The following is a 14,402-nucleotide window of genomic DNA, read 5'->3' on the forward strand; positions in this document are numbered from 1 at the left end:
TCGTCGGTCAACTTATACAGGAAAAATTTTGAAAAGATTTTGTATGAACAAAACACATCTATTAAATATTCTAATGGAAGTTCGTTCATTAGATATAAAGAAAGATATTTTGACCTCGAGAAGATAGTGAAAAACTTCTTGGTCCTAAAGTATCATATCTTAGTGCAATTGGTGTACTTATGTATCTTGCTAATAATACAAGACCAGATATTGCATTTTCAGTAAATTTATTAGCTAGATATAGTTCTTCTCCTACAAAAAGACATTGGATCGGAATTAAGTGTATACTCCGTTATCTCCGAAGAACAATGGATATGAGTTTGTTTTATTCAAATAAATAAATTTTTGATCTATTTGGTTATGCAGATTTTGGATATTTATCTGATCCGCACGAAGCTAAATCTCAAATAGGTTATTTGTTCACATGTGAATGAACTGCTATATCATGGCGATCGATGAAACAGACTATAGCTGCCACTTCCTTAAATCATGCTGAAATTCTTGCAATTCACGAGGCTAGTTGAAAATGTGTATAACTAAGGTCAATGACTCAGCACATTCGTGAAACGTGTGGCTTGTCTTTTAATAAAATTCTTCTAACAATATTATACGAAGATAACACAGTTTGTATAGCCCAAATCAAAGAAGGATATATTAATAGAAATAGAACAAAGCATATTTCACCAAAATTTTTTTACACTCATGATCTCGAAGAAAATGACGATATCACTGTACAACAAATTTGTTCGAATGATAACCTGACAGATTTATTTACAAAGGCATTACCAACCGCAATTTTTGAAAAATTGTTGCACAACATTGGAATGTGGCAACTCAAAGACCTTAAGTGATGTTTTCGTGAGAAGAGTATGTATTATATGTATTCTTTTTCATTCACTAGGTTTTTTCCCATTGGGTTTTTCCTAGTAAGATTTTAAGTGTTATATATATATATAAATATATGAGCATCTAAGGGGAGTATTATGAATATTATAATAATAAATAGATGCTCATTGCTTAGTGTTCCAAAGCCATGTGTCATTCTTCATGTTATCCATGTGCCTTGTAATTATTCATGTTTGGTGTCCATGTAAATCCACATCCTACTTGCAATTTTGCAGTAACATTTGGTGGATCTTAAAATTACACATAGATGGATGAGAATTCCACTAATTTACATATTATTCGATTTTATAATTTTAATTATTTTATATATTTAATATTACTATATAAATATATTATTATCTTATATCTTCTCTTCCGTCCTACTCAATTTCACAACATAAAAATCGTTTAATCAGCCTTTTTTTTTTCTTTATTTTATTTCCATTGTTTTTGTTATCGTCAACCTATTTTTTTTTTTACGCCGTCTTTCAAATAAAAAACAATAGGAAGAGTTCCCACTGGTCTTCGTCGGCGGCGGCGATTGAGGCTATACTCCGGTTTCTACTCCGACGTAGGGCTGCAAATTTTTTTTTCGAGTAAAAAGGAGAGATGGGAGGCAAAGGAATGCGGAGAAGAGAGCGGAATTACAGAGCCGCACATGGAGGCTATGATCGTCTCCCGCCACCACCAAACGCTTCCCAAGTCGATACTTTACCTTCCAAACTCCGCAAGTTAATGTCCTTCACTTCCTCTGGACCTCAAGGTTCTCTAATTGTTTCTTTGCGTTTATTTGTTTGTCGATGAGTTTATTTGTTTCATACTATAATCTCCTCTTCTCGGGTTCTCACAGAGTCTGAGAAGGTCTCGGATGATATTCAGCGAAAGCGCAAGAGAGACGCCGTTAATACTGAAAAGGTAATTTGATATTTTCTTTAATTCTTCACCGTCTTAAATAAGTATGTTAGCAATTATCGGGTTTTATTTGAATTATTGTCTTAGGGCTTATACTGGATCAGGTGACTGAAGGTAGGCAATGGAGCTTTTAGTATTTCAGGCTCTGATGAATGCTATTGTTATAAGCTTGGGTGCAAGAAAGTTGAGATTGAGTACCACTAGGCATCCATAGCTTTTTCTTTCGATCATCTTCTTCCTTGGTTGCCCTTGTCTTACTGTGTACCTGGTTTGGTATTAGAGTAGAGGATATCTATTAGTAGATTTTATTGTTTAGTAAAGGGTTTATTCTGTTATTTTATTAGGCGTGGACACGAGATTAAGCTTACTCCCCCAGAATGGGAATGCAAAATCGCTCGTATCAAGTTTTCCTATTGGAAGAGCTTTACTACACATTATATGCCTGTAATTTGTGTTACTCATTTGTAATTTGACTTTCACTTTCTATACAGAAATCCCATCGAAAGGATGCTTTGGGAAGATCTGATGTAAAGAGCAAAGGTAATGGTGAAACTTCACAAAAGCCTCAGCTTACGGGTAGTAATGGCGACGATGTGCAAAGCAAGTCCAGTGAGAAGAAAAACAAAAAACAAAAGAGAAAGCAGGTAACTGACCTTCGTTTTGAAGACTCGGAGGAATCAAGTCGACGTTTAAAGAAACGGGAACGTCGGAAAAAGTAAGCACTTTAATGCACCACAGAATTTTGCCCTTATCTTTTATGAGGTCGCATGCTTTTTTAATATTGAGATGACTTGTTCATCTTCATTTTGCATTTTTTTCCAATTACATATCCATAATGGAAATAAAATAAATAAGCTTTTGATGTGTTATTTAAATGATGAAGAGAAGTGTCTTGAAATTGTAATGTCCTAATGTTTTCTTTTGGGTAGTGACACAAGTAAATTTTTTGAGAGAACCCCATATACCTCATTTTTGTGAATTTACCGCCCAAGTAAAATTTTGAGTATTGTGAGCATGCAAGATGTTTATCATTTGGATCAGCAATGTGATAGACAGCAACATGCCTTATGTGAGTAAGAGGCATAGTGGAGTAGTGTCAACAATGCAGAAAAGGTTATCTTTTCCTTGCTTGCATATTGTAGGGTTATTTAAGGGAGTGAGTGAAGGGGACTTGTTAGAAGGGAGAGGAAGGGGTGACTGGGAAGATTTTTGTATAAGAGTAATATGTGGAATAAATAGGAAAATCATGGTGACTATTGGTGTTATGGTTTGAGGTTCCCAATAAACCATCATGAGACATGACAGGGTATGTTCCCAGCACAAAATTTCGAAATGGTTTGAAATAAAAAATTAGGTTAGTTTTCATGCGTTAGGATGATGGAAGTGCCAAAGAGTTGAGTACGAGCTTTTACATTAAATACAAGGTGCAAAGTTTGATTTATTATATTGTGAATTGGAATTCCACATTGGGCCCTTGTCACTCTTGTCCGAAAAAGAGCATGCTAACTTTGTTTGTAGATTTAATGGCCTATTGCCAGGAGGAAATGATGTTTATAAAGAGGGGGTCAACATTCAAGAGGTTTGTTGAACTTCACGCTCAGAGGGAAAGAAGTTGTACTTGAAGTTGGCCATTGGTAATGGAATTTACAGTAGAAATGCAATTGTTGATCATTGATGATGATGATGGAAAGATTGGGCAAAGATGACCATGACGACTTATGATGTCACTTGAATCGGATCGGTTTCATAGGTCGTACAAGTGTTTTTTTATTGAGTTCTAAAGATGATGATGACTTTGGTTAGTAAATGTCAGAATTGACAAAATATTGAAGAGGTTACTTTGAATTCAACTGTGGATATTGTCAACTCCCAAACAATGTGTTTGAAGGGGAATATTGGAGAGCAAGAAGTAGTAATGCTAATTGATAAGGATGCAATTTAATTGTTTATCTAAAAAAAGTTATTCAAGAGGATGGTTTTAGGAATACCTTTAGGTCTGGCATTGAAATATTATGAAAGGCCTCCAATCGTAAAAACATACAATAGGAAGGGCAAAACAGGGACAACTTATATAAGTGTGCCAGGGACAGTGTAAGAGGGTGGTTGAACGGGAATATCCTTTTTTGTGTAAGTTAGCAGTTTATAAGGCTGGCTTTGTTTTGGGATTAGGCATGTTAACATTGGTGTTTTGGTGCAAGATATTTTCTTGTAAGGAGAGATCCAACTCTCTCTAATTGCTGTGGAACTTTCATCTTGCTTTGAATCTATTCCAGTGTTATCTCTTTTATGTTCTTCGAGCTGTGTACTGGTTCGGTATTGTGTTTGTGTTTCTGTAGGTAAATGAGGCATCATTACCTTACAAAGTGGTATTAAAGCACGTTCATTTTGGGGCGATCACGAGCCATGACCCAAAAACAAATGGAGGAAAGAATGGAAGTTGTGGAGAAAAAGATGAGCACGATGCAAGAGTCGATAAGTAATCTAACGAAGCCGGTAGAAATGGTGATGTTGGAAATGAAGGAAAATTACAAGGGGGTCATGTACAAAATAGAAGCCGTAGAGAAAAGCAGGGAGACTGCCCCGACGACGACAAGTTCATCAAAGAAAAGGAAGGGGAAGACAAAAATGGAGGTGGATAAAGAGGAGGGCACACAGTCGAAACTAGGCGAAGCCGACAAGGCTGAAGGGAAGGAAACGAATGACCCCAAGAAGTTCAAGCGGTTGGAGATGCCTATTTTTTCGGGAGATAACCTGGATGTTTGGTTATTTAAGGTGGAAAGGTACTTTGAGATATACGAACTTTTCGACGTGGAGAAAATCAAGGTGTTCATCATCAGCTTTGATCACGATATGGTGAACTAGTACCGTTGGGCCCACAATCGTCGAAAGTTTAGAACATGGGCTGATTTAAAGGCTAGATTGTTTGAAAGATTCCGATCAACACAAGAAGGAAGCCTGTGCTCGCGGTTCCTCGAGATCAAGCAACTAACAACGGTGGCCAAGTTCAAACATTGGTTTGAGACCTACTCAGCACCCTTGCCGGATTTAGTAGATGACGTTTTGGAGAACACCTTCTTAAATGGGTTGTTATCAACGATCAAGGCTCAGGTCCTTGGGTGGGAATCGATAGGGCTGGAAGATATTATGAAGCAGGCCCAGATCATGGAAGACGTGGAGCTGGCTCTCAAGCTCGCAAATGAGGCATAGAGGAAGGAAGGTGGCCTAATGGGCCAGAAGAAATCGGGCCGACAGGTTCATACAAGGAGGCAAGTAGTTGGGCTGGAAAGGTGGGAGGAAAGGTGGCGGATTTCCAAACTCGGACGGTGGTGTTCCCAAAGAAGGTCCAGGCCCAACGAAGGGAACCCAGGACCAGACGATTAACGGATGAGGAGTATAGATGAAAACGAGCAAGGGGACTTTGTTACAAATGTGACAAGAAATATTCATCTAACCATCATTGCAAGGGCATAGACCTTCAAGATCTGAGGGCTTGCGGGTTCACGGGTTGGAAGAAATTATTCTGGAATATGAGGAGTATGACAGCGAGGAGGTGGAGTACAAGGGGATTGATTGAGGGGAACATTTTACTATGACCAACGAAATGGAGGAACGGCCCTAACTGTACTTGAAGTCCGTGTTAGGGTTTTCCTTACCAAGAACGATGAAGGTGAATGGGGAAATAGAGGATCGTCTGGTTGTAGTACTCATCGATTGCGGGGCTACCCACAATTTCATTGCACAAGGCTTGGTGGACGAATTGCAGCTGCCTTTGACGACTACCTCACATTACGGTATAGTCATGGGAAATGAAGCATCCATTAGTGGGAAAGAGATGTGTGCGGTGGTGATTAAACTGCTGGAGCTTACAATCAAGGACGAATTTTTACCAACAGAGTTGGGCAGCGTGGAGGTCGTTCTCAGCATGCAATGGTTAAGAAGACAGAATCACATTACCATGGATTGGGTGATGCTAACGATGTCTTTTGGGAATGGGGAAAACAAGGTGACCATTCGATGGGATCCATGTCTCACCAAGTCGGAGATATCCTTAAAAATGCTCGCAAGTTTGTGGGCGGAAGAGGATGAAGGGTATGTGGTGGACCTCCGGGAACTGAACTTGGGTGAACAAATCAGTAGTGAGGAGAGCAGTGAAGGGGAGGAAGGCGGGGAAGTGCACAGTGACTTAGCGGAAGTGTTGGAGGAATAATGGGAAGTGTTCAATTTACCCAAGGGGTTGTCGTCAAGAAGGAAAATAGACCACCACATTCAATTACTAGAAGGGGAGAATCTAGTCAACGTTCGACCCTCTAAAAATATGGCCGCATGCAGAAGGACGAGATTGAGCGGATGGTTAGTGAAATGCTAGCATCTGGAATTATATGCCCCATCGCAAGCCCTTTCCTCAGCCCTGTACTCCTAGTTAAGAAGAAAGACGGGTCGTGGCATTTGTGTGGATCACTGACAATTGAACAAGGCTATGGTTCCTGACAAATTTCCTATACCGATCATCGAGGAGTTGTTGGATGAGTTACAAGGCGCATCAATTTTTTCGAAACTTGATCTCAAGTCCGGATATCATCAGATTTGAATGAACGAAGGAGATGTGATGAAAACGACGTTCAAGACCCACGAGGGTCATTACGAGTTCTTAGTCATGCCTTTTGGCCTCACGAATGCCCCGACAACATTTCAATCACTGATGAATCAAGTTTTTCGTCTCTTCCTTTGTCGTTTCGTGTTGGTTTTTTATGATATTCTTTTGTAGAGCCCGAATTGCTACACCCATCGAAAGCACCTGGATATTGTGCTGAGCATTTTGCATGAGAATTTGCTGTATGTGAATTAGAAAAAATGTGTTTTTGGTAGAGACAGAGTTGCCTATTTGGGGCACTGGGTGTTAGAACACGGAGTGGAGGCTGATGAGGAGAAGATCAGGACGATGGTGAATTGGCCAATTCCACGGACAGTAAAGGAATTCTGAGGGTTTATCGGATTGATGGGCTATTACTGCCACTTTGTGAAGAATTATGGGACCATGGCCGCCCCGTTAATGAAGTTGTTATAGAAGGATGCTTTCGGGTGGATAGTAGAGGCTACAACAACTTTCGGAAAATTGAAGCAAGCAATGGTGACCCATTCGATTCTGGCTCTTTCGGATTTCAATATTTCGTTTGTCATCTAAACGGACGCCCTGGGTTTTGGCCTCGGTGTAGTGTTAACCAAGGACAACGACCCATTGCCTATTTCAACTAAAGCCTAGCCCCAAACGCTCGACTAAAGTCTGCGTACGAAAGATAACTCATGGCCATTGTGCTAGCAGTACAGATATGGCTCCATTACCTCCTTGGGCAGAAATTTTGCGTTTGCATTGACCAACGGTCTTTGAAGTATTTGATTGATCAAAGGGACATCCCACATGAATTCCTGAAGTGGGTCACAAAATTATCGAGGTATGATTTTGAAATTCAGTACAACCCCGGGTTAACCAAAAAGGCAGTGGATGTCCTATCCAGATTATCGGAAACCGCGGAGCTCAAGAAGATGTCAACTCCCTCCTTGATTGTTGTTGAGGTGATCCAGCAAGAAGTGGTAAACGATCCGGACTTAGCAAAAATTCAGACAAGAATTGGAGATGGACCCGACCAGACTTTCCAAGTTCCACGTGGAGCAGGGCAAGTTATTTAACAAGAATCAGTTAGTGCTCTTTCAAACCTCCTCCTTGATTCCCACTATTCTCCATGCATTCCATGCCTTGGTGATAGGGGATCACTCGGGATATTTACGGACGTATAAACGGCCTACCCGTGAGTTATTCTGAGGGGCATGAAAGGGGATGTTAAGTCCTATGTGGAGTGTTCTTTAGTTTGTCAACAAAACAAATCAGTAGCCGTGTCACCAGCCTGATTGCTACAACTGCGACCTACGCCGGACTAGGTCTGAGAGGATATCACCATGAACTTCATTGAAGGGTTACCCCGGTCTAATGGGTTTAACACAATATTCATGGTGGTGGACCAGCTTAGTAAGTTTGCTCGTTTTATCGCCCTGAAGCACCCATTTACAGCCAAGGAGGTAGCTCGTGCATTCATTTGTGAGGTGGCGAAGATCCATGGTTTCCCTAAGTCCATCATTTTCGATAGGGATAAAATTTTTCTCAGCCATTTTTGGACCGAGTTGTATCGAATGCAGGACACTCAGTTGAAGCGAAGCACTGCATTCTACCCACAAACCGATGGTCAGCTCGAGATTGTGAACAAGTGCTTGGAAACTTACCTCCGTTGCTTTTGTGTGGAGCATCTGAACAAAAATGGGAGGATCATCTACCGTGGGTCAAGCATTGGTATACGTATCATGTTTCCATCAATATCACACCCTATCAGGCCCTATTCGATCGCACCCCTCGTCCTCTAATCTCCTATAGGTATAAGAAAACAACGAATGATACGTTGGAACAACTTCTGGCACGGGATGCTGCTCTGTTGGCCCTAAAACATCAGCTGAATTTGGCCCAAAATCGGATGAAAAAATACGCTGACCAGAAGTGTAAAGAAGTCGAATTTGCCTGCAGCGGCTTGGTGTTCCTCAGGCTACGTTCGTACCAACAGCACTCCTTGGCTTGCTGCTGTTGTGAAAAATTATCCCCCAATTCTTTTGGACCTTATAAGATCTTGGAGCGCATTGGCAAGGTGGCCTACTGACAATTCACCCAGTGTTCCATGTCTCTCAACTCAAGCAAACGATCGGCGCAAGTACGGTCATCCAAAGCCAACCGCCAATTCTGACTGAGGATTATGAATGGGTAGTGGAGCCTGAGGAGGTGGTGGGCATGCGCTGGAATGAGATTACCCAGCAAGAGGAATGGCTGATTCAGTGGCGGGGTTACCCAGGCTGTGAGGCAATGTGGGAGAATGCTGTCTTCATGAAGGACCAGTTTCCCGATGCCCACCTTGAGGACAAGTGGAAGCGAACCGGGGGAGTATTGAAAGGCTTTCAATTGTAAAAGCATACAAGAGGAAGGGCAAAACAGAGATTATTTATATAAGTGTGTCAGGGACAGAGGGTGGTTGAACGGGAATATCCTTTTTGTGTAAGCAGTTTATAGGGTTGGCTTTGTTTTGGGATTAGGCATGTTAACGTTGGTGTTTTGGTACAAGATATTTTCTTGTAAGGAGAGAGCCAGATCTGTCTAATAGCCGTGGAACTTTCATCTTACTTTGAATCTATTCCAGTGTTATCTCTTCTATGTTCTTTAAGCTGTGTAATGGTTTGGTATTGTGTTTGTGTTTCTGCAGGTGAAGAAGGTGCCGTTACCTTACATATTATTAAGGATATTGAGATTTAAGGCTATATTAGGGAATTATTTCCTTGGCTGTGTTGGTAGTGGTGCACGCATAAATGTCCTTTCACTTCATAGGTCATGAATCCCAAGGCTATATTGGGGAGGGGATGTAGGAAACAATTGTTTTGCTGTTAGACTTGAATTTTGAAGAAGTTTTCCTGAACATTTGACTATTTCTTCAAGTATTTAGATAATATTTCTATTCTATTGATTCTATCAATTTTGGTACTAGAGCACTTTGACCTTGGGAATTGATCTTGAATCTAGGAAAACAAAAATGTTTCTGGAAGTTGAAAATTTCTGGATGGAACAAAAAGTGAAATTAGAGCGATCAAATTTGAGGGATTTGAGGCATTGAAATCAAATTAGGGGGGAGAAACTATCTAAATTCATGTAAAGGAGCCTGCATGCAGACGAAAGACAATGAAACAATTCAATCTTCCAAGTTGTTGGCAATGTTGAAATTGGAGCACTCAAATTGGAGTAATTTGAGGCATCAAAATCAAAACTAAAGGGGAAGAAACTATCTAAATTTGTTGGAGCTTGCATGCAAACGATAGAAACAGCTAATATTTAATTTGAGAAATTGTTGGCAATATAGAAGGAAGGCCGGAAAAAGGGTTCTCAGCACATATAAGGGAAGAATTAGGTGGGGTACAGAGCAAAAGCAAGGAATTCGGTATGTAAATCAGAGAGATGAAAGGACTCTCAAGTTTAGTTCCAATGTCTCAACCAGATTTCATAGTTTTTCTACTAGAAACAAATCCAAATCTTCTGGTTATTCAATTGAACTTAAGGTTATCACAGAATTATGGTTGCCTTTAAATCCTATAGTTGGGCCTCACAATGTTTATTTAATTCGTAGTATGCGCTTGTTTATTTACCCATTTTCAGTAATTTAATAGTGCTAATTTGATAATGCAAGAATTAGAAGGTATCGCATACATTTGAACCACCCATTCCAATTTAGTGCTTTATCTTTGATAATTCAATTTGTCATGTACCATGTTATAGTAGGTCTATTGTAAAATCTTGGTGAACTGGGAACCATCTGTTCCCTTCTTCAACAAATATACCATTACATTTATTTCTAAATAGATATCAGGAGGCGAAGAAAAATAAACATAAAAAAGCTAGGACAGAGGAGGATCTAGACTTCCCAAGACATGAAAAAATAAAATTTGGAGACGTGGTTGAAGCTCCACTGAAGTTGATTGCAGTTCCGAAGGTAACATCTAATTGTATATGGCGAAGTTAAATGATAAATGAACACTCCCATTTGAGTACTTGCTTTTATTGTTTTATCTTTTCTTCCTCCTTGTGTTTCATATAGGCATTTAAATCTGCACAAGTTGCTTCTCAAGAGAGGAAGCGGTCGCAGGCTATAAATGAATATAGAAACCGCAAGGGATGGACCTCAAGGCCAGGAATACAAATACCTTCAATGACAATATCACCAGCTGTTTAATTGTAAGTTTTGAATTATTCCATTCCGTTGCCATTGTTCCGTTTCCGTTTACTAGAGTCTGAACGGCATGTAGTTGTTAAAGCGTAGCCTCTTAACTTTCTAAATTACATTGACAATCAAAAGAAACAGACTGTGTTCCTACTTCTAATTTGCAGAAAAATGGTTTCCTGCATCAAACAATCCATATAATCTGTGATAAGGATCTAGCCATAAATATGAGTTAGGATAATGATAATGGAGAATTTAGTATTTTAAGTAATTCGAAATATTGTCTAGGCTTTATTCCTTTAAGTTGTTATTTGTTGTTTATTTTTCCCCTTGACTTTCTTTATTGTTTTTATTATCATTTTTCTTCTTTTTCAATTAAATTTCGTAATAACTGATTATGTTGATATTTAATCAATACTTACTATATATAGTTTTAGCTATAGTCATAAGTTCTATAAAAAAATGTAATTATATTTATTCCAAATGTAATTATATTTATTATCTTTGAACATTGTTCCTAGCTTAGAATAATATTTCTGATCTTTCAAAAGTTTCAATATTAGCTTTTATCTGTAAAAAATGTTTCAAACTAGATTGGAAGTAAAAATCAGTTAGAATTTTAGACGAAAATTGAGAACCACAATGAGTGTGGTTGTCTTCAAGTCCCTTCTACTGTTCCATGTCATCACCATACAAGTCTTAGTTTTCCTAAAAAATTGGAATAACTTTCTACTTTTAAGGATAGTTTGTTTCATTTATGAAATCTCAGATAATATCATAACTTTTGAAACATTGGGCGAAGCTCATGAGTTTTTATTATTATTATTATTATTATTATTTTTTTTTTTGGTATCATTTATGAAATCTCAGATAATATCATAACTTTGAAACATTGGGCGAAGCTCATGAGGTTTTTTTTTTTCCCATTCAAACGGTTTCTACATATTTTCATTTTTCTTTGTGGTTTTTCTTTAGTTGGCTATCATCATCCAAATATATATTATTGTACCTGCAAATTTGTGTCACTTCTCTCTGATTTGTCAACTTGTACAGCAGAGGATCTTCTTAAAAAATGTTCGTATTTTGCTGCCAATCAGCTGGAATATTATTACACACCACATAACAACACAAATAATGACCTGGCAGTTGCTTTACAGCCTTTATTCGAAAGAACACCTTACTAATTTGAGGTTACAATCATAACCATCTGATGTCAGAATTTGCTGCCATTTAAGCAGCCATCCTGTTTTCTGCGATGTTGAATTCCCTCCGTCCTGAGTCTGCATATGCCCCCATGGCCAATGCATCGTGATGAATATACTCATGAACTTATTCCTGTAAAATCTCAATGCTTCTAATAGTTACAATATTACTCTTAACCTTTAAAAAATGACTTAAACCTATACCATTAGAGTAGAACCTTTTTAGAATTTCAGATGGGATTGAGACTTGGAATCGTGTAGCTATGCGGCCTATAATAGAAAATTTTGATTATCACACCGTTCCAGGTCATTGACACACTGTTTGAAGCCTTGATTTCTGTCTGAAATTTAAAGGGTTTCTACTCCTAAAGTAGTTTTGAAATAATTATAAAAGGTGATCCATTATAAAAGGTGAAGGATCATATTACAACTATTAAAAGTATAGATGTATTTTTTAAACAAAGGGCGAACTTTATGTGTATTTTTAATAATATTTGGAACTATGTAAGGATGCCTTGAGAGTATGCTGGAGTAGAACTGTGAAACAAAGTTTTGGTGAAATTTTTTTGAACTCGCATCTTGAAAATCTCAGCATTCTTAGTTGGCAGCTGGATTTGCATTAATGGTGGTGGTTGTGTTGGGCAGCAGGAAGTTTTGTTCGATTGTGGGGGCCATAAGCTGGCAGTGGGATGGGAATCTCTCTCTACATCACTAACCAAGTACAGGAGAGTTAGCAGAATGTGTGCTCTAAAAGGGAAGATTTGTTCCAAAAATTACCAAGCATTCAACTGTGAAATCAAAGGCAAGATTCTGAAATTCTTATCAGAAACAGATTATGTGATGAAAGCCAACCATCTTGTGCTCTATTGTTTCATATGAGAATGATTGCGCTTGTTTGTGAAGTTTATGGTTCGAATTTTGGATGAGAATGTTTTTCTTTTTGGTTAAGTTATAATTGATGTTTTGTCGTAGTAAGTAAGTTTCTATCAATTTTATTTCTGTACTAAGTTTTGATTTATTCATATTTATCGATAGCAATGTGGTGTGAAAAGTAACCATTATGGATAATGAGTTGGCCCAATGATCGATAAAAGTCATGTAAGTAATGAAGACTTAGAGGGAATAGGGTCGTGACATGCTTGCAGGTTGACTTGTACTCTTGCGAATGGATCTTACTAATAGAGATGAAATTCAAAAGTTTTGAGTTGGAAACTAACTATATATTTACAACTTTACTATTACTTAATTGACTGCAATTTACATATGGTTTATATGGTTGTGAAGAAGGGTTGCTATCTTATTTTCATGAGATCAATGGTATTTTTGGATCACCCATCACCCTTCTTTTATTCAATTTAAAAAATGTTACTGGGTGAGAAAAATTGGAAGTTCTTAATAATATGTTCAGCCAATTTGTATTTTTAAAAGTTGGTTCTTTCAAAACGTTATTTTTCTTAGGAATGGATTTAAAATCAACAATCATGTGATATACCTAGTCTATGTGATTTTTTTTTTGGAATTACATGCGATTTTTTTAACTATATAATAATGTATAAGTTATTGTTTATTTATTTATTTAAAGTATAAATCCTTTGTTGGGCAAACTGGGTAGGGCAAGAAACTGTAAGCTCTTTTGCACAAAAAAAAAAAAAAAAAAAAAAAGTTCTAACAATCTTCCTCGCTGTACCATTTTTTTCCTCCAAAATTATTTGGAAAAAGGTTAGAAATAACCTTCAAAAGTTTACATCTTTTGCAACTAGTATATTTTTAGAAAATTCGTTGAAATATTTTTGTTGGTGCCTTCTAGTCAAGATTAACCACCGAGATTTGAATAACAAGATTTCTATCAATTTTTTTGGGCTTTGTTGGTGAAATCTCGCCCGAGATGAACACCTATGTCATCTTTCCAAGTCAAATCTTATATCAAATGTTCCATGATGTTCCAAGTCTTACACTCAGTTCATGTTTCAGAATCATCTTAATTTACAAATGGGCTTACTTACTAATCATCCAAATGAATCTCGAGTGATTGCATATGATTTTTAAAATTTTGAAAAGATTAAGTAAGATTTGGAAAAATTATGTAAAATTTCAGTGTCATTCTAGTCAATTGCACAAAGAAAATCCGAAAGAATCAATAGTTTGGATATATGATGAAAAAATTGTTTTTTTTTCTAACTTAGGACTTGATCTCAATTGAGAATCACTGAGAAAAATTATTTGAACAAGTAAAAAGTGTGATAGTTGTAAAAGGGGAACATTTTAGGGTTATTTTAACAATTTTCTGAAATTATTTTTTCAGACAAAAAAACAAAAAGTGGAGTTATATTATATATATTATTTTTAAAGGAGATAATTATACTATTGCTAATAGGCGAGAAGCTTGAATCTCTCTCCTAAAAAAAAATTACAAAGATAATTTACATAAGATATATCAACCATATTAGTTTAGTCATGTTAAAAAAGTTTGTCGTAAATCTTGTTACATATTTTTTCTTAATAAATTTTATTTTGGTCCATAATTTTTTATATTATTTTATAGTCAGTTATTAAGCAATAAAAAGAAAATGTATTTCATATTATGAATATTATAATAATAAATAGACGC

General features: G+C 37.4%; 1 protein-coding gene across 2 annotated transcripts; it reads left to right on the forward strand.

The window, feature by feature from the left end:
- Window positions 1-1,260: 1,260 nt before the first annotated feature.
- Window positions 1,261-12,769, forward strand: LOC120093036 (coiled-coil protein). 2 transcript variants are annotated; one of them, XM_039051344.2, is made up of 6 exons: window positions 1,261-1,648; window positions 1,736-1,800; window positions 2,289-2,512; window positions 10,235-10,364; window positions 10,470-10,606; window positions 12,440-12,769. In XM_039051344.2, exons 1-5 carry the CDS (start codon window positions 1,495-1,497, stop codon window positions 10,602-10,604), a joined length of 708 nt encoding a protein of 235 aa, XP_038907272.1. In that variant the 5' UTR covers window positions 1,261-1,494; the 3' UTR covers window positions 10,605-10,606; window positions 12,440-12,769. The 2 variants fall into 2 exon arrangements, with proteins under 2 accessions (XP_038907272.1, XP_038907273.1); XM_039051345.2 differs by having other exon boundaries at window positions 12,443-12,769.
- The last annotated feature ends 1,633 nt before the right edge of the window (window positions 12,770-14,402 follow it).

The sequence above is a fragment of the Benincasa hispida genome, chromosome 12 (assembly GCF_027475165.1).
Source record: "Benincasa hispida cultivar pf3 chromosome 12, pf3_genome.v1.1, whole genome shotgun sequence".
In the NCBI taxonomy this organism is placed as follows: domain Eukaryota; kingdom Viridiplantae; phylum Streptophyta; class Magnoliopsida; order Cucurbitales; family Cucurbitaceae; genus Benincasa; species Benincasa hispida.